This window comes from Haemorhous mexicanus, chromosome 10 (genome assembly GCF_027477595.1).
Source record: "Haemorhous mexicanus isolate bHaeMex1 chromosome 10, bHaeMex1.pri, whole genome shotgun sequence".
In the NCBI taxonomy this organism is placed as follows: Eukaryota; Metazoa; Chordata; class Aves; order Passeriformes; family Fringillidae; genus Haemorhous; species Haemorhous mexicanus.
In genome coordinates this window covers 12,014,550-12,039,880 of record NC_082350.1, presented here as the reverse complement: position 1 = coordinate 12,039,880, position 25,331 = coordinate 12,014,550, and the positions used below count along the sequence as shown (strand labels likewise).

The 25,331-nt window shown below is 38.7% G+C and overlaps 2 protein-coding genes across 4 annotated transcripts in view; both read left to right on the top strand.

Moving 5' to 3' along the window:
* Window positions 1-750, top strand: part of XRN1 (5'-3' exoribonuclease 1) — a 38,545-nt gene extending 37,795 nt beyond the window's left edge. Inside the window, exon 44 of the transcript XR_009487663.1 lies at window positions 611-750. The gene's annotated coding sequence lies outside the window, so the exon portion shown is untranslated. The remainder of the gene's footprint in view (window positions 1-610) is intronic.
* Window positions 352-24,854, top strand: GK5 (glycerol kinase 5). Of its 3 annotated transcripts, none has more exons than XM_059855370.1 (17): window positions 352-762; window positions 1,783-1,887; window positions 4,161-4,254; window positions 7,246-7,321; window positions 7,730-7,823; window positions 8,783-8,914; window positions 9,930-10,005; window positions 10,620-10,681; window positions 10,768-10,841; window positions 11,176-11,236; window positions 12,349-12,475; window positions 15,086-15,190; window positions 17,507-17,592; window positions 18,806-18,909; window positions 20,261-20,320; window positions 22,517-22,650; window positions 23,735-24,854. In XM_059855370.1, exons 1-17 carry the CDS (start codon window positions 496-498, stop codon window positions 23,869-23,871), a joined length of 1,794 nt encoding a protein of 597 aa, XP_059711353.1. In that variant the 5' UTR covers window positions 352-495; the 3' UTR covers window positions 23,872-24,854. The 3 variants fall into 3 exon arrangements, with proteins under 3 accessions (XP_059711353.1, XP_059711355.1, XP_059711354.1); XM_059855372.1 differs by having other exon boundaries at window positions 729-755; XM_059855371.1 differs by lacking the exons at window positions 352-762; window positions 1,783-1,887 and adding an exon at window positions 2,886-3,074.
* Window positions 24,855-25,331: the final 477 nt, after the last annotated feature.

Genomic DNA, 25,331 nt, shown 5'->3' with positions numbered 1-25,331 from the left:
GTGCTTTCATAATGTTAAAACTTGTTAAAAAGGTAGAGCGAAGTGGGTGAGTTTGAGGAGGCAGTAGGAAGATAGATGCACCTTGACCAAAAAAAACAGCTGAGGAAGAGAAGATAAAACCCCCATGCATTATAAATTTTGGGTCTTGCTCTATAAGATTTCAATGCTGGAATCCTGTTAGCAGTGCCACTGGCAAGTTTGATTCATACTGGAAGCCTTAGGTGAACGAAGATCCAACACAACAGAAATGCACCTGAGAATATTTTATTTAAAAAAACCAAAACTATTCAAAATACAGTTAATTTGTAAATTTTATTTAATAATCTGGTCCTAGAAAGTATCAAGACAGTGTCAAGATCATGTTTTCTTTCTGGAGTTAGGTCTGCTGGGTCTGTGTCAATTCTATCTCAAGGTCTCTTGCACCATCCTATAAAGTCTAGGAATTGCTGACGGAAGCATGCTGAGTGTGATGACACTGCTTATAAATATTCAATTATGTTTAGTATAAATCATGGTAGGGTTTTGCTGTCCCTGCTAGCAATGGAGGATCTTGACCCTGATGTTCTGCCATTTGATTGGTTTCACTTAATAACTCTTTCCTTTGCTACAGCATTGTACAGGTCCCTGGAGTGCCTCCACTCCTTCATTTGGTTTGATAACCCAGTAAAAAATAAGACCAGCCACGCTTTCCAGAGAGCAAAGAAGCTGAGGATTTCAGCAGAGAAGATGCAGAAGTATGGGACATGGCTGCTGAGGTACTTGGTATGTGACCCCAGGTGTGCCAGCTCCCTCTCTGAGCAGTGACATGGCACCCATGTGCCCTCACCCAAGCAGGAGGACTCGGGGTGCTGGTAGGGGTTATGCAGGCTTGTTACCAGGAAAGTGTCCATACATTTTCACTTCAAATTGAATGTTTCTTGCCTGTGCTAAAATGAACTTGGGGCTTTTGTGCATATTGACAAGATTTTTCTATGAGGGTGGCAAAGGTTTTGGATAGACAGAGTGCCTGGGTGGGAATGAGATTATTTATGACAGACAATATTAACTAACAACAGATAAGTCATGTATGGACACGCTCTGCACATATCAAAGCACATTGTGTCTTTTATTGCATTACTTTTACGACATTACAAACAGGACAATAATAAGAAATTTGTATTTCATAAACCTCTCATAAATTAAGCAATTTTAATACACGCTCTCTGTGGCTAAGATTATGTATGCATTGACACTTTGCAAGTTGATTCAGGTTATCTTTTTCCACACATCTAAGTTCTTTGTTAACATATTAAACAGAATTTAAGATCTGCTAGAAGAAATCGACTTTTCATGGCCACTTCCATGCAACCAAAAGGATATGTGTTTGTTATATTAGGAGCTTGTGAATGAAAAAAAGTAACCTGCATCCATTTTCTTTTTGAAGTTTTGCTAATCTTGCAGTGAGGTAGATCCTGCTTGTATTGATACTGTAAAAACACAAAGGATATCTAGATGCCTTTTTTTCTTAAGGCTTCTTAATTTTTGAATGTTTGGAGAGGTTTTAACCTTTTATACCAGTTACACATTTTGAATCTTATTGAGGGAGCTTTCATCAGAAGTTTTAAGTTATTATTAGTATTATGCTGTTAGTTTTAATAAATTAGTTTGAAGCAAAGTACTTTTCACCAGAATCTGAAGTACTTTGTACCTCTCTGACATACATCTATTACCTGTATGTCAAGAGATAGTCAAAGAGGATAAAAAGTCATAGAGATTGTGATTTTGTAATGTGTTGTTCCTTAGGAAGGAGAGGTAAAGCACTTGTTTCTTGGCTTTCTCTTTCACATGCCTTCACTTCCCCGTGATCTGTACCTTTGTCCCAGTGACCTCTGCGACTGCCCATGTGAGGTGAGAAGCCTCTTCTTAATATGGCTTTCACTGTCAGTAGTATTCCTGATTTAAAGATCCAGTAATGCCAGACTTATCTCACATAGTACTGTTCATATTGCAGTTTTTTCTAAGAGGGGCCAAACCAGAATTGCAAGGGGGAAATATTTTCAATGTGGTTTTTTTTGCTTTTTCTGCTCTAATTAAATGAGTTTATACTAATTGACTAACTCTTCTGATTACATTTGGGTTCAAATGAAATTCTACTGGTACTGGTTTGGGGTTGAGCATTCTGAATTTTATTGTTTTACTGTTAATATTTCTGGTTGTTTCTGTTTAAAAATTACCCATCTAAAATTTTAAAAATTATTTTTAATAATAATAATTTTAATAATTTAACAATTACCCATCAAGGGCAATACGGGAACATTTCTGTCACTGACTCTGTTTCAGCAGTAATTTTAGATGCCATTCCCTCTCTAAAGCAAACTGGTGGCACCAGTGAATTGCTGCAGCTCATGACTTGGTGTAAATATGCGTAATTTGTTCATGGATGCTCAGTGCCTTCAGTGACAAATCCCAGGAGAAAACGTATCTCGTTTAGTGTAAGGGGAAGTTGGGGTCGGACATTGATCACGGTGGGTCAGCATCGCTCCCTGGGCATCTCTCCCCGCGGCGCTCAGGGCTGAATTCAGCCTTTTAGAAAAGCCCTTAACACCTGATGTTTAACTAAAAGCCTTTTTTTACGTGCACGTAGTAGATTTATGTAGAGACTGCACAGACGAACCGCGACGCTTGGCTTTCGTGTTCTTGCTATGTCTGTAGGATCCCGGGGCCGAGGGCCCGGTCCCCCTGCCCGGTGAGGGCGCGGCGGGCGGGGCCGCACCGCCCTCGCTGCTCGCAGGCCGCGGCCTGCCCCGGCCGCCCCCGGCGGGCGCCACCTGCCCGCGCGGCGGCTCCGCTCGCTGCCCGCGCCCATAGGCCGCAGGAGCGCCCGCCCCCGGCCGGCCGTGGCGGGCGCGGCCGCAGGAGCGCCCTCACTCCGTGCTCCGCTCCGCGCCGGGCCGCGCCGGGTAATGCCGTGCGGGCAGCCCGACAGCGGGGCCGCCCCGGCGCAGTACGTGCTGGGGGTGGACGTGGGCAGCACGGTGGTGAAGTGCCACGTCTACGACCGGGCGGCCGCCGTCAGGGGTTCCAGCCACAGGAAGGTGAGTACGGGCGGGTTGCGGGGCGCGCCACCGGTCCGGAGCGGGGCCGAGCGGCGAGAGCAGCCGGGGGCAGCACCTGTCTCGGGAGCCGGGCGGGTCCGAGCGTGCTCGCTCTGCCCCGAGCGCTTCCGACCTGCGGGCCCCCGACAGGCTGCAGGGGTTGCCCGTCGGAGCTCGGCGTTCGCAGAGGCTTTCCGCCAGCTCGGCTAGTCCCGGTGCCCGGGCATCCCCTGAGCCGGGGCAGACGGGAGCGGCGCCGCCTCCCGAGGGGGGAAAGGAAACCCCCAGCCCCCCACCCCCGCGGGACAGCCGTAGCACTCAATCCGTTACTTCGGCGCTCACCCCCTCCCACCCTTCCCGGTTACCTTACCTTCGGTCTCTTATCGACTAATCTCTGTCTCAACAAAACCACTTTTGTTAGTAGGGCATAGCTGAGATTTGCATAGGATTTACGTTTACATGCGTCCCATCATGTAACAGCTCCATGAGAAGACGTGTCAACTTTAGAACATTAATTTTAGGCTGCTTTTGGTTAGCACCGCTTGTGATTTTAGGATCGAGGCAATCTCCAGAATTAACTTTTTTTACTGTTACCTATTGCAATGAAAAGCTTGCAGCGAGGAGAAGTGTAAGAAATCTGATGGAGTTCGGAGATGGAAGGGGCTGCTCTCGGTGGAGCTGACCCTCCCTGACGCTGGAAGCTCGTCTGACAAATGATCCCAGGCCTGCTCTGCTGCCACTGAGAAGCTCAGAGGCATCGACGTCAGAATTAAGCAATGCAGCAAAAACAGCTTTCTGAGACACCTGTTTTCCTGATGGCAGCTCTGGAAGGGGTTTTACAGGTTCCTTTATTCCAAGAGGTTTGGACTTCCTGATTTCAAGGGCTTTGAGCTTCTTTATTGCCCTGGAACAGAGGAGGTCTTCTAGAGATCACACACCCACATTGAGCAATGTTTTAAAAATACACTGTTGATTCTACTCTTACAGAAGATTCACAAAATGAAGAACAAAACAAAACAACCCAAACCCAAATGTATTTGCTGATTTCTAGGGATTATAATAATGCTTTTTGTGTTTCCCGAACAGGTAGAATCACTTTATCCTCGTCCTGGATGGGTTGAATTAGATCCTGAAGTGCTATGGAGTCAATTTATTGGTGTAATAAAAGAGGCTGTACACGGTAAGGGCTTAAATTTTGAGAAATTATTTATTTATCAAAATTAGTAAATTTAGTTACTTGGGTAATAAAACTGTTTTTAGCTAGTACTGAAAATCATCACTGGGCACAGGACTACAACATGCTTTAAGGCCTATTCAATCATTGTGTAAATTAGGATTCTTCAATTACCTTTTTCCTTTAATTGGGGCCAGATTAGGATTGAAGTAGAAGCGATGTGAATACTTGATTTATGCATTAGTGCCAGCACTTTGTGGCTCCAGCTTTTTGTATATGCATCCTTCCCCAGTGTCTGTTCCTCCAGATGCCTCTGTGCAGGGACAGAGAGCAGGCTTGTTCCCCTTCCAGTGCCTCATTGTTCTACCACTTTGTGTGTGTGAGTGAGAATGAATGCGGGATGCTGCAGAGCTGGGCTCACTCGATTGCAACCTGATATTCCTCCTTTTCCATTCAAACGTTAAGTGATTCTTGCTGTCCTGTTCCTCTATTACTGTTCTTTTCTATTTGTACTTTAGCCTAAAAATTCCTAGTGCTCCACACACTAAATACATACAACTCCTTTTTCTGACAAACCTCTAATGGGTTTTTCCCCCTGCTTTTCTGGATGCTGCTCTAACCTAGCTCTTGCTCTCTACAACTCTCACGGCTTTCATATTAATCTGCCTCCAGTGTTCTGCCATCCATCCTGGATCATCTGTGCCATGTTGATACTGTGAACCTGTCAGCTGGACCCCAGTTTGCCTTCCCACAGTGCCCCAGCCTCCTTGGCTCGTGTGTGCACATTGCACTCTTTCATTCAAGCCATTCAGTTCCTCCTGTTCAGCCCCTCTTGCTTGGTCTCCAGTGTTGCTCTGCCTTCAGACGTGGCTCATGGCAAAACTGCTTGTCCCTTCCTTTGGAAGGCTGCCTAAGGAACAGGAAAAGTAAATATCACCAGGTGTAAACTGAAGCTGATTATTTTGGGCTCTTGGTTTGTTTTGTTAGCAGCCACAACTGTTTGGTCACAAGAACAGCAATGCTGCCTCAACCCCCAAAGACCTTGCTGTCTTCCTTCATTTTCATTCTGTGGGACAAGTCAGGAAGCTAGACTTTTCAGCTAGTTTTAAAAAGGGAAGATTTCCTTGTGGCCAAGCTGCACCCATTGTTGGCAAGTCATTTTTAAGTGCATGTGTAAGTAAGCATAACTCATAGTGCTGTCAAAAGAAGCAGTGCCACCCCTTTTTTACAGAGTTCTAGTCTAGGGCAGCTTCCTGAGTGGAATCACTGTCCGGTTGTTTATGCCAGCAGAGCTTCACCAATGTTTGTGCTGACGCAAGAGAGGGTGTGGTAGCAGGGGCAGGAATGATTGTCTGGAAGCAGAAGGAGCACAGTGACACTTGGGTTTGCAGGGCTTGTGGAGCTAAATGTGATTCCATGCACGTGTGGATGAGCTGCTGCAGTTCAGTACTACCTAAAGGTGGAAGCTTCTGGCTGCACGGTCCCAGCTCTGTCTCTTACTGTAACAGCACTCCATCCAAAAGACAGCTTAACTGAAAAATGTCCATGTTTGTCTTCAGGTTTGTTTTTGTCTGTAATGGAAGTTAGCCCCACTTGCGTGGGTGTCTGGAGAGTATGATAGCTGACACAGGGAAAGTGGTGGGACCGTGCAGGTTGTGGAGATGGGAAGGAAAAACACATGCCAGTATTCCTTAGTGAGCCGTGCAAGTGCTTGAAAGCTGTGCCTTTGCCTGAAAAAGAAATAGTGCTGTTCTCAGGCCACCCACGCCCAGGTGCTCCTCCTGTACCCTCCTGCAGCACTTGTGCAGGCAGGTGGAGCAGGTTGCATTGTGAAAGCACTGGTTTAATTTCCAGCTGATTGAGGAATTGAGAGCACTGCTGACAGGAATGCAAGGACTCAGTGTAAGGGGAGGTGCAGAAGCACACGTAGAGTTGGGTAGCACAGGATGTGCCCTTTCTCTGTGAAACCCCTTCCTGAGAGGGTGCTGGGTGTAGAGTCTGCAGGACATGCTCACACAAATGAGCAACTTTGGATGTGAAAATTAACATGAGAACACATAGGAGCAGGACCTACTTAACCTGTGATTTGTTCAAGGAGCTGGATTGAGAACCCTTCAGAGTAGCAGTACTTAGGAGAGGGTGGGTAGTCTGTCATTTAAGTGGAAATTTTTTAATGTGTATTTTCTTAATGTAATTTTGCTTCTGTAAGTATGGCTGGAGGTAATTAGCAAGCTGAACAGAGTTGCTTTGAAAATAGCTATGGACATATTTAATTATTTACACTTACATTAGAAAAAATGTTCTGTAACAGTTACTTGAAGGTAAGGTTTAACAGCAAAATTGGTGTATATCCAAATGTTCATTTTTGTACTTCTGACTTTAAAGTATACTTTGTTGCATTCAGTGGTACCTGATTTAAGCAAATTCTTTCTTAGGAATTTTGAACCATTGCTTAAGAAATATTTAAAGTGAGACATGTCATTATCAAAGTGATGCAAAAAGTTATGGTGTGTTCATATTTATCTATTTACTGCCTGCAGGATCAATTTAGTTTTGTTTCTTTATAGAAATTCTTTCCCTAAGTCTGTAAAGGTCCTTTCATTGGTGCTTTGCTTTTGTTCACATTCATCCATGTGAAATACAAATTTTAATTGATTATGTGGGCATATGTAATCTGCCTGCCTGTCTCTGGGATTGTTCATATAAAGTATCAACAGGCCTTTCAGAGGGTGGAAAGGGTCTGTGAGCCACAACTGCTTTTGCAAAATACGTAGGTTTGTTTATCTGCTTTGGAATCAATTGTCTGACTCAGAGCACTCTAACATTTCACTGCTCTTAACACTTAGTTGAGCGATTTGTAGAGATTTATATTCTCATAAACTATTATTTTCCTAAGTATTCTACAGTTTTAATAGTTATATTGAAGAAGTAATATTTTTCTTTGCTTCTCCAAATAAATGCTTTTTTTGTGATTTGTCATTCATGTTTGGATTTTAGCTGCAGGACTTCACATGAGGCAAATTGCTGGTCTTGGCATCTCCACCCAGAGAGGAACTTTCATTACATGGCACAAGTATGTATGTTATGTGTTCTTTAAAATGAATTTGTATTCATAGACTGGATGGAAGCAGGCTGTAGAAGTGTTGAACTCAAAAGCAGAAGTTGTCAGGTCACTCATGTTCTCTTGTGTTTGCACAGCCACACCTTAGAGCTGTTCAGAACAGATCGTGAGTGTGTGGCCTTTTTGTTCTTTATGCATTGGAAGAGATGAATCCATATGTATTTTTAATTCTGGTGAGAAGTCTGACACTCCAAATGTCTGTGTGCTGATTTAATAATTCCTCAAATCCACCAGGAGGATATGCAGTTATTATAGGAACTGACCTAGTGTTTATTGTCCTGATTGGAAATGGTGAATAATGTTGAATGTTTTGGACAATTTGTGTTCTCTAGCTTTAATCATTCAAATACTGTTTTTCAGGAGGACAGGGAAACCCTTTCATAATTTCATAAGTTGGCAAGATTTAAGAAGTGCTGAACTTGTGAATTCCTGGAATAACTCCCTTCTGCTGAAGGTAAAACTGCACTAATCTAGATACTGCTTGGATATATAAGAGCTGTTTAACTTTTATGACAAGTAAGGACACTATATGGAATACTGCAAGTGTCCTGTTCAGATGGTGATGTGATGTGCTGTGACCATCATTTAACTGAGCAATGAACATTTAACTGAGTAATATTAGCATAGAAGATAGTTCCAAGAAATAAAGTTCAGCACTGGTAGCCTAAAGTAATTTTTATGGAAAAAGATTCCTACAGGTCTAAGACTTATTTCGTTACTTTTTAGTCTGTTATATTAAAATGTTTCATGTTGACACCATGACAGCATGGATTGTGGGTGTAGGTAGGTCTGGGTTAGAAGTGGTTTGGGCTTTTGGTTTCTTGGCTTGTTTTTTTCATGTACCCTTTGCTCAGATTATCTACAGGAGTTACATTTTATGCTGTTTGTGGCTTGTGCTTCATACCTTCAGAAGAGAAAGATTTGCTCTAAGTCCAAAACAGCACAGTTACAATAAGAAATTAAATTCTTGGGTTTGCCAGTTACTTCTTTTGTGAAAACTTGATTAATGATTAAATTTTGGTAAATCTCGTAAGTCATGATTGAGCCTGTCAACTGTAAGAGAACTTGCACTGGAATAACAGTGTGTAATGCTGTCAGCCACATCATACATTGTGCTCACAGAGGTGGCCAGTGTTTGCAGCGCAGAGCAGTGGCTGTCAGTGCTCCAGCAGAAGGTGCTAAAGCAGCCTTGCTTAGAGCAGCTGCTCTTTCCTGTGGTGTGTGTTGCAGGAAGGCTGTCTGTCGATATGAACATCCTTACATAATCCTACTCAAGGATCCTCTAAAGGACTTTCAGCTTTCTGAATCTAATGTCAGCAGCTTTCATCTGTGTTGTCATCCTTTAAAAGTAATTGATTAGTAACCTTTAAAGGGCAAGATTAAAAATTAAGTAACTGTTTTCTTTTGAAACAGGTAATCCATGTTATTTTTACAGTGCTTCATTTCTTGACTGGGAATGATCGATATTTGGCACCCAGTTTTCTTACTTTTTCAACACATCAAGCTTCTATGAAGTTGTCATGGGTTTTTAAAAACATACATGAGGTAAGCTGGAAAGGGAAAAGCAATAGGTTTCTTAAGTCATAATGATGGCTTGTGACTTGGAGGTATTCAGGGCCAGGCTGGATGGGGCTTTAGTGACCTGGTTTAGTGGAAGGTGTCCCTGCTCATGGCTGTGGAGTTGGAACTCTCTAAGGTCCCTTCCAGTCCAGGCCATTCCATGACTCTGTGACTGTTGGCTGTAATTGCTTCAATTTTATCTTGCTCATTCTTCTCAGAAGAACTAGAAAGGATTTTTTTCTGTTAGTGTTCAAAGCCTGTCTACCTAAATAGTAACTTATATTTGTACAAATTTTTCCTCTCATTCTGGAAATGTGTAGTAGTAAAGAGTTTTCTTCATACATAAGCAACGTAATAAAATCATCTTATTTCACTTGATACATTTATACACTTATTGTACTTTGTTTTGAAGCTGTTTGCCCTCTGGTTTTGCATGATGATTTTATTTCTTTTCCATGGGACCTCTTACCTTTCCACTCTGCGTTATGCCAGTGTTTTGCATTTTCACAAATAATACCATACTGCACAATTCATTTTGCATTTTGGTGAATTGGAAAATGCATGTGGAATAAGTTGTGCTGGATTACTCTAGTGCACTAATGAGCCCTGAGCTCTGTGTTGCTATATTCATTGCTCTAATACTCACCATGCAGGACCTTGTTTTCTTTATCTAGCACTCTTTCACCACTGTTATAATTGTGACTGTAAGTTTCTTTTCATAAGGCTATGATGCCCCTACAGTGGAAGATTAATTGCATTTCTTTCCTTAGAAACAGCTGTAAGAAAGTGTTCTTATTTTCTGTTAGGAGCATGAATTTGTAGGATAATATCTGTTAAACAGCCAACTCAGCCTGTTTAGAAGAAAAGTTTACAATCAGAGACTTATTTTCTGAGGACATTCTGATTAATCATGAAGAAAATAATAAAAGAAATCAATAAATATTCTTCTCTTATTGTACCCAATTGTAAATATTTTTTTTTTCATATTTTTTTTTCCCAGGCTGAAGAAGCTGCTAAAAAAAACAACTGCTGCTTTGGAACAGTTGACACATGGTTACTGTATAGATTGACTAAAGGTGAACATTACAGTTCCTCTTAAATATTAGTAAAACACACTGGAATCTAAGAAATTATGTTCATTACTTGTCATGTATATATCCTAGAATTCAGATACTTTTTTTGCAATTTGTGCTTTTGTATATTCAATAAAAATTGTAACATATTTCCTGTTACCAAAAGAACTACTGAATAAATTATTCTTTGGGCCTGCTGGAAGGAAAATATTTATTCAGTGTAATCGGCCTTCTAAGAGTATAAGATTTTAAGAGAACTAACAGAGCTAATTGGTGTTGATTGAAGAAAAGTACCTGTGAAAGCAGAAGATCAAAGAATTGTTACAAATGTGGAAGAATTACAAGTTTCAATCCTGAGGACTAATGTCTGAGGAGTCACATTGTGATTGTGAAGCGGTTGGTGTGGTGCTGTTGGCTGTTCTAGTCAGGTTCATGACAGAAATAGAGTAATTAATGTGTGCACAGTATAGTGAGCAGCAGGTAAAATCTGCTCATTGCATCGTGATTTTGCTCATACACACTTGATTTATATTTCACAGGAGTCAATGAGATATTTAAAGAAAACGTAAATATTTGGATGTCTAAAAATCTTACTTTGTTCTCTCTTTTCGTGCTAGGTTCTGTGTATGCTACAGATTACTCAAATGCCAGTTCCACAGGCATTTTTGAGCCCTTTACGGTATGTGCTGTTCCAAAGAATGTTGTTACTATTTATTGTGCTTCTGAAATGGTTGCTAATGTTTTTACTCTTTCACTTCATTTCAGAAATGTTGGAATCCCACTTTGTGCAATCTACTTTCTATTCCAGTGTCTATTTATCCACCAGTAAGAGACACAAGGTAACTAACTATGAAGACATAACTACATGAATATGATAACTGTTAAATCAATTCCTAAATTAATTATGATTAATTATTAAGTACTAAATATTCTGCACAGGCCAAATAATACACATGAACACAAAAATATTTTTCTGTGCATTTATACCTTATATTAAAAGTATGCCATGTCCAAAACTTTTTTACTGTGATTTTTTTTTCTTAAAGTGATAGTTTTAATGTTTTCTTTAAAATAAGTCAGTAGCATTACCTTTTATGTGTGATCCAGACCCAAGCTGTATGTACCTAGATTTCATTTTAACAAAAAGGTCATTTTAATGTGATTTGTTTTAAGCTTCAACTTTGGATCAACTGACTCTGAAATATTTGGGGTACCTATTCCAATAATGGCACTGGTAAGTGAAAATATTTTCTTAAATCTATATGTTTATACTCTATTTATTTGGGTTTGATTTAGTACTTGCTTCTTTCATTAATATTCTCTATTGAGTCTCTGTGATTTAGCTACAATAGAATTGATTGTTGAATTTTTCTCCAAAAACACAGTCTACAACCTTAGGTGGAAGGAGGAGAAAGGAACAAGAAGGGATTTCTAGAGGTTGAGGTCCACTAAGGTTGTGTGGCCAAATGATTAAGTTCTGAATGTAGGACTCTAAGCTCTGGTAATGTGTGTGTCTGGCTTAAAATCACTTGTTTTGTATGAAGTTATGCATCAGTTCATTCTGGCTTGACTTCAGTGAGACCAAACAACTGTAAGAGTATTTGTTAATATATCCACTTGTGGTACCTTTTATCCCTTTTTTATTTTTCACTAAAAATAAGTGGCAAATAACGTGTTCTTTCCTCAGAAGTTAGAATTTGGATAAGAAAACCTGAAGTGATGATTTGGAGCAAAATCTGCTTGAATTGAGCTAAATGAAAAAGCTGGCCCCCAGCTAACATGAAATTATCTGGTTTTAAAGAACTGTGGACTAAATCTAGCTGTAAATTTACTGCTTCACCAATGCAAAAACATAAGTAAATACATTTAATAACCATAATCATGGTTGAAAAATGGAGCATGGAATAACTTGGTACAGGAGGGGTATCAAGGAAAAAGGAAGGCAAGACCTCAAAACTTCAACTTTCTATTTGGAGAAAAAGGAATTCAGGCCAAGCTACTCTGTTCTGCTCCCTGGGATTGTAAATGCTTCAATTATCCTTGTTAAATATTAAACCACAAAATACTTCTTTTGTTTCCATAATGTTTTTCAGTGTTGCAAGGAGTCCTACAGATACTTCACACTGTGAAACTTGATGGTGTAATTTGATGCCAGTGATAAGTCTGACTGTTATAATGGCCTGCAAATGCTTAAGAAATTATAAATGAGTCCTCTCTGAATGCTCAGTTCCTGAGTGGTTACTTGTATTCAGAACTCCAGAGTGTTTACAGAGATGTTTTCAAACCCAGAATTGCAGGTTGGTAGTTGGTAGCTAACTTGTCCCATTGTTTTTGTTGGATTGACAGGTGGCTGATCAGCAGTCAGCTATGTTTGGAGAATGCTGCTTTCACCCAGGAGATGTTAAACTGACAATGGGAACAGGTGGCTTCTGGAATGTCAATACTGGAGAGCATCTCTTTGCATCCCGGGGAAGTAAGACAGTGAAGTTTTGGTTTCAGGGGATTCTATTCTTTCATCTGTTCCTTGATAACTGTTATTCCTAAGGGTACACAGAACAAAAGAATAGAACAGGGCTGTGCTTTTCCTTCTGTCTATGAGTGTAGAAAAACAGCTTGAGAGTTCTTTCAGAACAGAAGACTGTGTGGTCTTCTCTTCTGAAAATTTTAATTAGCAATGTAAATTTTGGTTACCCTAAAGTAAGCTTCTCAGGAAGAGAACTTAATTAGTATCATTAGTAATTATGTCTGGCTACCTGCATCACTCCTGTTTTGTTTTTTCCTTCACCTGTTTTTCATAGCAGTATTGTACAGGATAGGAGAAAAAAGGGATTGGTCCTCTTGCTTCTCACATCAAAATGTTGCAGTGAGTCATTGCAAGTTCCTCCCCTTGAGCCCTTAAGCACTGAAGCACATGCAATGAGATAATGCAGGATTAGAAGTTAAAATTTTCTTTTAAAATGAGCTCTCCAGTGTGTTTCTAGTGTTTAAAATTTTGCCATTCTGAACATCTGTGGTCTGTCAAGTAATTTGTCAGAGATAGCTATTTGTCAAGAGAGCAAACGCTGAAGATGACACTGAAGTAAATTTGCCAACACAATCTCTCTCTGTCTGTCATATTTTTTAAGAGTTACTAATTTCAGGATGTCTACTACTTAAAATGGAGTGAGGCTGGGGAGGAGGACTGCAGTGTGATAAAGAGAATTTTACCAGCTCAAGTCTTGAAGGACCTTGGCAAATACATGAGATGTGTCAGAACTGAATAGCATAGACATTGAATTCCCTATGAATGGAAATGCTTTTTATGATAATTATTATTTTATTATTATGAAATTTTTACTTAGGAAATAATACATATGTAGTCTGTTAAAATGTAATAGCAAAAAACTTGCTGTAAAGCTTTTTGATTTAGCTGTTGTATTCTGATAGAAGTTTAGAATCTTCTAAGGCAGTGCTGTGAAACTTTTACTGCTTTAGGCTGTTAGTTTTGTAAAATTAGTTTCCCTATGTTCTTTGGCTGTCGTGGGGTATGGTTAGTGGGACAAGTTAAGTGCCTGGCTTTCTCAGTGCCCTGGGCATGAAATGTAATGTGTTCAATCTTTAAAGCTGACATATGTATTTAAGACTGCAAGATGAATCCCTGCAGCATCCTTGTGCAAGCTATTCATTAGCTGCTGTTCTAGTTTCTGGTCTACATTTAGCTCCTACATGTAACAGTTTAAAAAAAAGGAAAAATAAATTAGTTCCTTCAAGAGCAGCCCGTCTCACAATTAATGATGGAATCATGTTGTATAGGTTTAAAGCTACTTCTAGTAGTCTGAGGGTTCTTAATACCTCTGGTCATGCCAAAGCATCATGGGGAGCCCTTCCCTAGAGGTAGGATTATGTTACCCTGCTAGAGACTCTGGTGTGAGCATTTTAGGGAGGCCACATGATGGATGGATGTCTCTGTCACTGATTAGGTGCTCTTCTTTAGGATCTTCGACTCAATTAATGTTTTGGGCTTTTTTCTTTGTGGCTTTACTTTTAGTAAAAAATAAAAGATTTCAAGGGACACCTGCACCAGGATGATCTGGAGTTATATATATACATTCCCCTTTCAAGAGACAAATACAGACTTTAATCAGTGCTGCTGATTGTTTTATACTGTAAGCACCAGAGTGCCCCAGTACTAACACAAGTTCCTGCAATTGCACTGGTACTCCCACACAACTCATTTGGACACAGGCAAGCAAGGTGGAGATGACTTTGTCAGCAAAGTCACTTTGAGAAAGCAGAGAGAGCCCCTAGATTCTTCTGATGCTTTTCTGGTCCTTGTAAAGGTACAGTGGGACTCCTTTACCTTTGTTGTATTACCCATGATCTCTGAGTCCTCAGAAGGGCTCCTTCACTCTAACACTTACTGTGCCTGATTGGGTGGAGTTGTTGGAGTGACCACTGACTACTAGGGTTCTTATCTTGTGACCTGAAAAGCCATTTCTTTAGCTGAAGTGCAGGTGAAGCTTGTTTTCTTTTTTGCTTTCTCTTTGAGGAAGCATTGCATATTAAACAGGCAATTTAAAAGTACACCATTTTCATCCTCTTCTGTGAATAAGATCTGTGCTCTAAGTTTCTGTTACCTTTTTTGTGTGTATATGTCTGTTTCAGTTTTGTGTTTCCTATCTGAGAGCCAAGCCTTCATGCTTTATGTTTTGGGGAAAAACTCTCTTCCTTTTTAGAAACCCTTGGGGAAAGTTGGATGGACTTAAATAGAAAAATGCTGATAAATTTTTAGGTATGCACAATTTCTTATATAAAAAATAAAAGTAGGCACAGATACATCTACAGTTTAAAGGTGTTTTTTTTGGTAATTTGATAGCAATTTTTTAAGTTAACTTTGATCTAACAACCTGTTGCTCAGTTCTCTTGTTATCCCATCACTAAAGTTTTAAACAACACATTTAACCTCTACCAGTGACTTCTGTAGTTTGAATTCTACAAAGAAATTTACATTTTCTAGGTGGGTTTATTGTGAGGAATGGTTGTCTATGTTTTTCTGTAAACATTTGTTTTAACTGAATATTTTGTTTCCTGGAAAATAATAAAGGTCTATATCCACTGATCGGTTGGAAGATTGGGGAAGAAGTTGTTTATTTAACTGAAGGCTCTATATCGGACGTTGGCACTGCCATAAAATGGGCTCTGGATATAGGTAACTTTGTCATTTTATAGAGGGTGAAATATATAAGAAGCTGTTTTAGGGGTTCATAGTTATGTTACTGGATTTGATTTTATTATTCATAAGTGAAGGAAGTAATCTTCATGCTTTGGACAGCAGAAATGCACAATCTTTTTAGTAGGCACTCTGCTGAGGGAGTTTGGTTTGCATAATCATCTCCTCTTCAGTCTCTGCCTCAGACCATCCTGCCTATTTTATTTTCCCAAAACATTTTACTCTTCACTTGCTTTTGAGAGATCTTGAGCTGTACATCTCATAACTAATAACAGGTTTGATTTATATGAAAATAACATGAAGAACTATAAAAGTAACTGTTGCTTCACGTGGAAGTAATGTGTCTTTTGGCTGTTACTATTTTGTAATGAAAGGTTTTGCATTCCAGTTAAATGACAGACTATGAAAATACTAGCTCTGTAGTAGTGATGTTCAAACCTACTGATTGTTCGTAGAACAACTGTTCTCAGTATTCTAATTAGAACTTCAAAATTTACTTGACTTACTTAGAAATTTAGCATAGTTTTTACTAGGATGAGAAAAAAGTGATTAATGTCTCAAACTCTGGACTGTCTGGGAAGGGTTTTCCTCAAGTGTAACTCATCCCAAAATTCCACATTTCTTGAAGCTTTAGATGCATGTGTACATTGATGTGCTCTGGTATGTGCCCCTAAGGGTTAAGTATGACTCAGACTGGTCCTCACATCTTCATCCAACGTTTGACTAAGCCTAGAGAGTAACAGCCACTAGGCTTTGGAGGAAGTGACTCAGTTCAGTTCACAGTTCAGTGCTGCAGGCTCAAGTGTCAGGGCTACATATATAAGCTTGCTATTTCAGATTCCATCATTAAAATGGGTAATTATCCATATGGAACTTATCTGTACTTCAAATGGATATTATTGGTATATGCAGAAGTATAAAGGATTTTTAGCTAGTCAGCAGTAAAATTATCATGACCTACAGTTGCTACTATAGAAAAAAAAGAGGGGGAAGTTTTAGAGATGGGATAAATAAAAGGCAAGCTGCTTTAAACTCTGTAACAAGTAAGGCCTTTATTTTCTGAAAAAAATCTTGCAGAGAAGCAGAATTCAGAAACTTTTATCAGCTTTAGAGAATGGAAAAACTTTAGCTCTACAGAAGGAATTGGGCCAAAACACAAGGTAAGGGCCTCAATAAGGGTGGTGAGGCCCAACATGGATGAAGATGAGACACAATAGAGGTAAAGGTTTGGAAATAGTAACTTCTGCAGCAAGGCAAACTTAGTTTAGTGGACTTCTTTTAGTGGAATCCTATAACTTCTAAGAATTTTTAAGTAGTAGTTGTTTGTGGAATTTCAGCATGAAGTCAGTCTTACTTAATTTTTGATTTTCTGTGCTGGCATAGAGGTACTATATGTATAATTCAATAATAGCAAAGAAAACAAGAAGGAAAAAATGTGGTTTAGGTTTATTAGTCTGAGCACAGTAGAATCCATAGTTTTCCCACAAATTCATAAAGGTTACAAAGGTAAATTGAAACTCCTGATAAATTACCCAGATGGGCTTTTCAAAGGTAAGTTGAGCTAGATTAAACTAATTTACCCTTAATAGGAAAATTCACTTTTTTTAGACAAGAAAAAGCCATATCTCTAATGTAGAGAAGACCTCTAGTCTTCTATAAAATCATGTTATGTGGCCACATAAGGACATAATTAGTTACAACTGATGAAGAGGGATGTTAGTAGTAGAGTTTCATGTGGGTGAAGAACAAGCTGAAGAGGAATGTCTGTAGAGTTATTAAAGGATTCATCTGGCCGGACAGAGAATAAAAGCAGTGTTTATCCAAGAGGCATTATTGTGATAAGAGGTGATCTATTACCTTATGTGTCACTTGTAAAGATAATAAGAGTGCTGATAAAATATGGGTATCAAGGACCCATATTTTATCTTTCTGTAGTTGTTAGGTGGTTGGACTGACATTAACAACATGGGGGGGTGGAATATGTTCTATGAATCTAAGGTTTTAGCACTCTTAGGTGCCATTATCATTCTTAATTCCCATTTATGTCTTGAAGATCAAAAGGCTACAGCACAGCAGATAGGAGAGGATCCTTTTGAGTTTAGCCTTCATCTGAATAGTTTGGGATTATTGATGTGACTGGTGGACATGAAATAGAGAAGAGATTGTCTCCCTTACAACATGTAGTTTGAAAATATTAAAAAAGGATAGTCTGACTCTAGATGTTTTTCTATTAGTGAGACAAAGTGAAGCAGTTGAAGGAAATAATAACATCCTACAACCTGTGTATCTTTACAGAACTTTTCACCAATGTAGATGAAACGGCAGAAATGGCACAGAGAACTGCTGATTCTGAAGGTGTTTGTTTCATTCCAGGTTTGCAGGTAAAAACATTAATAATAAAATCAATATTATATTTTAATAACCCAAGTAAAAATTGATTTTTACATTTTTAAGGTAATAATTTACATCTTATCACAGTATTTATTCTGTACTGTTGAGATTCTTATTGTCTGTTGCTCATCACAATACATGAAGGCCATTGTCATATCAGAATGGTTAAATGCCATTCCTCACCTTGAGAAAAACCTTACCAAATATGAAAATCAGTGGTGGACAGATAGACCGAATTATTTTCCCCTAGTAACACTGGCAATGCCTGCAGAGACACAAACCAATGTCACAGCTTTTCTGCTATGAAGGGCAGAGCTTTCATTTAGACAATACTTCTCATCACTGTTCTAAAATAGTTTATTTTATTCTGCCTTTTTTCAAGGTGTGGGTTTGTAATTCATCAGAATATTTTATAGTATCTAAATATTAGCAAGATTGCAAGTCCTGGTGTTATGAAAAGCAAGGATAATACTGAAGCACTTCCCTGGGAATGATCAAGCTCAGTATAATAGACTTCTCTCTTAGAAGTCTTAGTAACTGTTTGGCTTCAATGATACGAGCCCATCTCTCAGTGTGTTGCTAAAAGTTTGAGTTAACCATACTCAGTTTGATCATTCCCAGGACTAGTGTTTATGAAGAACCTTAACATCTCTACCTTACCTTTGTCTAAGTTCTGTATGCTAATGGAACAAAGCAAAGAAGAATTTAATTTCTTCTTCAGATAGCCCAGCTTCCTTCAGTGTCACTGATAACAGGCTATAGTATACATCAATAAAAAATATTATTGTCCTTTTTAATATTAGTTTTGAAAGTCAATTCATCTTTTTTTCAAGAGTTCAGGAGGGGACGTGTGAAATCTTAGACATTAGAGAACAGCAATATCAATAATAGGAGTGTGCCCTGTCCTACTCAACTGGTGTACATTTTAAATGTATTTTAAAGGGAAATTGTGTGGATTAGTCTTTTCTAGTTTGTTTTATTTGGAAGAAGTCACTTAAACGTTTTCCTGTTGAAAGAAGCAATTTAAACTGTTTGCTGAGTAAGCTAAAATAACACTATATGCCTCTTACAATTGTTTTCAATTTTCTTCTTTTACTATGCTGCCTGTAATTGTCGTAAGTTATTTTTTTCTTACTCTTTTACTTCTTTCACAAAAGCCTACAAATACTATTCACTGAACTCATGGTGACATCTTTTCTGCAGGTTTCTGGGGATGACCCATATTTATGTGCCTCTTTCATGGGGCTGAAACCTTCCACTACCAGAAACCATCTTGTTCGGGCTATATTGGAATCTGTAGCTTTCAGGTACTGCTTGCTAAATTATCTGGCTTGTATTTTCTTCTCTTTGCTTTTTTTTAGATCAGCAGTGTTAAATGGATACATGGACTTTTGCAGTTTGTACAATACACTACTGTTACACTGGAAAGGAGTTTTAGCTGCTTCCTTTTTTTTAACACTTTACAAATAAATTTGTGTATATTTGTTATTTCAGAGTTTTTGTCATTAAGTAACCATATAGAGATTCTTAAATGATGTTGTTTTCTGCATGTTTTGAAAATTTTTTCTGTTTAAAGTTTGTCCTTCTTCTCCTGACAGTGTTTTGTCACAAACTGTAGTCCTCTCCAGCTGTGTTTAAAGTATCCTTGAAGCTGAAAGTTTTATATCAGCTTTTGTTTAAAGTTTGAAATTTTGGTGTTTTATAAAACAAAGTAACAGGCCTCTTAAAAGTTTTAAAATATGTGAATGGACAGCAGCTTCCAGATCTGTGAAGGCTAAAGATGTCACTGCTGGTCACTGCTGATACCACATCAGTATGTCACTGCTTTGCCAACCCCCAACATGCCTCAAGCTGGAGCTGAGCATGGATTGAGCCTGGCTCACACTGTGCTGTGACCAGTCAGGGAGCACTGATGTGATCTTTCCATGTAGTCAACAGCTTTGCTTTTGATGCTTTAGAGGCATCACTTTGGGCATAAAAATCTCCTGCAAGGAGCTCAGAAAAGATGTCTGGGCCAGGGCAATATTCTGAATTGCTGCAACTGTTTTCTAATGGATTTTCCTTCTGCACCATAAGCCTGAACATAGATGCAGTAATTTCTGAACTGACATATGGGTGTCTTGAAAAGGATGTTAAGGGATGTTAAGAATTCATCTGTCTCATTCAAATACTGCATACAAATAACTAGCAAAAAAGTAGAGATCCTTTGTGTTTAGATTTTCTCCCATTAAATGAAATGGTTTCTGGAAAAAGTCAGCTTGGAGGCTTCAGATATTCCCCGTACAGAATAGCTGGATAAACTCCAGTTAGCACTGTTGGCCTACTTTCCTCACTCTAAGCCACTTGGTACATCAGCAATTACATCTCTAGAAACACATCAGTAACTTTCAGTGGGAAAAATGAACCTTCTGCAGTGACTTGCCATAGAATGGGCCATGATTTAGCCATACTTTGCCTTTTTAACAGTGACAAAGACCAAACATCAGTTTCAGTGGGTTTGAGTTTTTCATTTATGCATTCTAGAAACTTTTCAGCTATTGCAGCAGTTCCAACAGAACTGAGGCCTTTCTTGCCTTGCATTTATTTTCTGACTGTATAGATACTGAAAACACTTTATGGAATATATCATGTCTAATTCAACTAAATATTTTTTTAAAGAAATAAACTGCTTTATGATACCATTGTGAAGAAGGTGCACATTCCTCTTCGAACTATTCGGTAAGTTCCCTGTAACTTTTAAATTCAATATATGAGAGTTTGATTTTAAACAGGTTTGAGCTTTATTATGCATTTTCTCTTCCTGTAAAAATTCTGCTGTTTAGAAGTAGATGATTTCCAAGTCAAATATTAATGTAACTTAAGCAACAGTAAAGTCTACCCACAGCTATTGGTGATTGTTGGTGGGAGTGTAATGAACTGTTCTAATTATTAAAACAAAAATTAAAAAGAAGGCATATCCATGTTTTCAGGTAGCACTAGAGTGCATATAGCAATGCCTACCACAAAGGTCTTTCTATCCTTTCTCATCGTTCTTTCATACTGACATTTTCTGGGTTTTTCACAGACAATTTTTTGAAGACATTGGTTAAAACTGGTTCTATTTGTGAGGGAAAGAGGGAGATTAGTTTTAAACATTGGTTTTGCTTTAATCTTTGAAGAACTATGTCAAATTTAGTGAGGCAACTAATCCCTAAAATATGCTTGCACAACATTTAGCTGAATTAAACCTTGCAAGAAGACCACATTTCACATTTTGGTAGGGACCTTCTCTGAGCACACCAGTTGTCAGAAGCTCCAGCCCCCTGAGGCTCAAAAAGCTCTGCAACAAAATTCCTCCCTCGGGCAGCCAGGGGTCAGCATGGGACTGCAGACAGTAGCAGAGGTGAGCGTTCCCATCCCTCCTGTGCCTCTGCAAAGGAAGAACAGACTGGCAGGCATGTCACAATCAGACTCAGTGGGGAAAAAAGCAATACAGAAGTGGGAGGAGGTAAAAGTTTCTGCTTTCCTTCACATATTGGGAGAGAGCAGGCAAAGTTGAAGAAACAGCCAGGATTAGGTGTTTAATGAGAAGTACCAGAACTTTGATTGCTTAGGAAGCTTTTTAACATAGAAAATTGCATCCAAGTTTTGAAAAGTCACATTAAAAGAGCAAACTCTTAAAAAACTCTTAAATATGGGAAGTATGGAAATACAGCCTAGGGAGCATTAGAATTCTGATTCCATTTGCATTGCAATATAAACCTTAAATTGTATGATCATGTTATTTTTTATTCATGGATATAAAATTGCAGTTTTATATAGTGTCTGTATTACTTAACTAAAAGCAGTAGCAATTCAGCTTGTGGATTAAATATTAAAACATAATGAGACACACTCAAGTGGGGTTCTCAGTAGGGCTGCAGACTGCTCTACAATCCTTATGTCCACACATCTTTTGCATCTATCAATTACCTTTGATTTTTTGTTGTTTTTATCCCATAAATTTATTCATTCCTTTTTTAGCTGTTGTCCTGTATTCCTTGTTGCTTCCTGGTCTCTGGGCATTGTTTTCATTAGTCCTCCACAGGTTCCTATTGCTTCTCTTTGCTTGTCTCAACACCATCAAGGAAAACCCAGAGAAAGAGCCCTCAGCTTTATTCCACATGTCCTATAACTAAGGAGTTTTACTCCCTAACACTTTCTATAGCAATAAACACTAGAGGTCTTCTCTGCACCACATTTGATAGAACACCAGCTCCATACATGGCTGGTATTGGAGTACAAGAGCATAATGAACCTACCTAGGACATTTCAAAGATTGCTTTTTGTTAGAATTATTTTATTTGCAAGAGTAATTACTTTGAAATCTCAGATGGTAAAAAGATCAGCACTGATAAGTTCTCATTTTCCCCATTAAATTGGGAAAATAGATGGAAGCCTCATTCTGAACTTCTTCTTAAAAAGAAGCAACTGTGAAGGCATTTTAGCTAACTAATAGAAAGATTTGGTATTAAGGAGAACTGTACTTTTCCAGATCTGAGAACACATGAAAGGTTTGTTAGGTGTTGTCATATTGTGGTGGTAACTATGTAAAGGTTCTGTTATAAACCCCAATATTTCAGCCAAGATGATGCATAGTTTTAAAAGACAGAACTTTCAGAGCTTTTGATAGTCCTGTGTCTCTGTTTGCCTACCATTCCTCTCTGAGTTTATAAACTCTTTTTTCAACTCTTTTTTCTTTTTATTTTTCTTTTTTTTTTTTTTTTTTGGCACCTTGTTCTGTCCTCTAAATTTACCCATAAAGTGGAAATGCATTTGTGCATGAGTGACAGGAAGATTTATGCATAAGTGTGAAATACCAAACGTTGTTTTCTGAAATGCTGGCAATAAGCACTTAACACATTTTTTTAACTACTTCTTCCCTTCTTCCTATAGAGCTGATGGAGGTGTCAGTAATAATAGTTTTGTCATGCAGATGACATCAGATTTAATTAATAAGAAAATAGAAAAACCTGCAAATGTGGAAATGTCTAGTCTTGGTGCAGCTTTTCTAGCAGGTCTTGCTTCAGGTATGTAGACATTAAAAAGGCTTTTTTCCACCTTTATAATCATGTTGTAAATACAATAGAAAAGAGATAAGACAAAAAAGGGCCTAACTTCAAATAACTGTAATCCCCCTCGCCTCAAAGGATTACTTTAGCCATTTTTGTGGGAATCTAAGGTAAATAGTGTTTATGTTTCTCTGTACAGTACTGTTAGAAGGATGTATTACTAGACAAGAAAGGTGAAGCCTGTCTTTGCTGCCTCCTCTTCTTTGACTCAGACATTCCATGTCCATTCCCATACTGGTGCTGCCTGAGTGCTGCTGGCTGGGGATGGACCACGTGGCCAGGGAGCCACTGCAGCTCACTCCCACTGAAGCTGTGTCCTGTGCTCTGTGAACACAGCCTTTATCCTTTGAGGCTTTCACAGGGATGGAAGTACAAAATTAATTATTAACAGGAAAAACAGCTCTACTCACACAGAATTGTTTCATATTGTTAACCAGACTGAAAGCTATAAACTATTGACAGTTTTGCTTAATATGCACCTACAAAGCATGTTTTTGTTGAAGTGCTTTGATATGTAAATAACACAAATGAAAGTAAAAACTATATGTTTGGGTAAGATTTATTCAGCAATTAAAAGTGCAAGAAAGTTAAGACCCTTGATAGACAAGAATGGTTTAATGAAATATATTGATAAGATCTGTAACACCAGCTGTTTCTTGCTATTGATACAATTTTTAAGACAGTAGGAAAGCAGCTAAGTCTTGGTTTCTGTGGCCCTTCTTCATTGAGAAGGACCTGCAACCAAAAGCACTTGGTGGATGAAACCTAAGGGAACTTCAGTGTACCAGAGCTGTTCCTTGGAAACCATCCCAGTTAAGCAGATGCATTGTTGTCAGAATTCCAAACAAGTGGATCCTACTGGAAAGGATTTTCACAATATTAAAAATATGCTTCCCTCTGAGAAAGTTGCTGGGAGAGTAAAAAGAGAAAAGTTTTCATTATTTCTTTCTGTGTTTCCACTTTGCATCTCTTAGAAATAGATTAAACAGCTCAAAAATAACATATTTGCAGTTGAGCTGGAGAATGAATTTTCTGTTTATAGGATTTTGGACAAACAAAAAACAACTAAAGAAGCTAAGGCGAATAGAAGCAGTGTTTGAGCCCCAAAAGGATTCAGAGGAATACAGACCTGCTATGGATGCATGGCTGCAAGCAATGAAACACTCACCACACCGGTAGAAATTGGTATTTTACTTTTAGAAGAATTAAGACGGTTTAATTCATATTTTATAACATCTTGACATTAACAGGACAGTAAAAAACCATAACTGAAATTTGTGATGGTGTATTCTAAGTCGTGTGGTATTTCAGATCCCCCCCCCGCTGCTGGATTACTTACCATACTGTAGTGAACCTTCCCATCATCCCTGTGGCAGCTGTGGTCCAGCTGCAGCATTTGTGTCCCTTCAGTGACCTCCTTTGGGTGGCCCAGCTGCTCAAATCCTACCATGTACTGCCCATGGGCTGTTCTAACTGATGGGTTTTTCACTGAGCAGCTCCCCTCCCTTCAGATCTTTAAAATCTTGCCTGTGTTCATCATCCAGGAAGGGTAAAAGGCACATTGACTCCCCTAGGCATTGCTGAGAAACAAAATGGTTATTGGGGCTGGGTTGTGAGGAATTCAATTGTGTACAAAGACATTGGTTTGGAAGTAGCCTGTTACCACCTTTTGGTTGACACTAGGCACTGTGATCACATTATTTGTGCACTAGATCAAGATGAAATACAAAAGCAAATAGGCTTTTAACACTCCATTAAAAAATCCAGGATTTTTGTAGCTGATACTTTGTAGCTAGCTTGTAGCTCAATTTTTAAAAATTTTATAAAGACCAAAAGCAATCTTATCTGGAGTGGCCTGTACAGATACATTAAAACTAGTTCCAGGTATGCTATCTAACTTGTAAATATCTGTACTGTTAGTATCTTCAAGGCCATTTTAAAATCCTACTATTATTAACTAAAAGGGAGTAAAATGTCTATTTTTGAAGCTATAAATTACTTTTGTATTTTTTAAACAAATAAAATATAATTAAAGAAATGTGCAGTTAATTATTCTTATATAATTGCTTATTTCTAATACTAAATTATTGTAATTTTCTCAGGATTATGTGTAAATCAGCTTCCAAAATGAAAAATTATTAAACATTTTAATTTCAGAATAATATCAAGTTCAAGCTGTGGGTGATTTGTATTCCATAGACACTGGAGATAAGAAATGTTTACAGATTTAACATCATTGAAAGAGGGCTGAAGAGCTATAATTCATTTTCTTGTGCTGATACACAGAAGGTCAAATCATACACTATTTCCTTAGTTTCCTTCAATCATGTACCCTGAGCTGGAGCATCTCCTCTAGCTGTATTCAGCCTCCCTCTCATTTACTTATCAGCCTTAGCTCAACATGCCATTTTTCTTGTTCTTCTGTTACATTCTGCCCTTCAACCTGTGCCACATCTTGGCAATTTTCTTTTCTCTGGGTATCTTTCCAATTCTCCTTAACCTTCTTTAGTGTGAATCCTTAAATTAAGTGCAGAAGCAAGTGTGTCTGCTGATTTCTAGTAATATGCCAGGCTGTAGTGCCAATACTCCAATATTAAGTTCCTCAAAGAAATTCCCTCCACTCCTCCTCCTGCTGTAAG

Bases quoted from the DNA above. Each gene is read 5' to 3' on its own strand.
- GK5 (XM_059855370.1), top strand. From the start codon at position 496: ATGTTTAGTATAAATCATGGTAGGGTTTTGCTGTCCCTGCTAGCAATG. The intron at 763-1,782 runs GTATGTGACCCC...GTTGTTCCTTAG, and splicing joins CATGGCTGCTGAGGTACTTG to GAAGGAGAGGTAAAGCACTT. The intron at 1,888-4,160 runs GTGAGAAGCCTC...TTTCCCGAACAG, and splicing joins TCTGCGACTGCCCATGTGAG to GTAGAATCACTTTATCCTCG.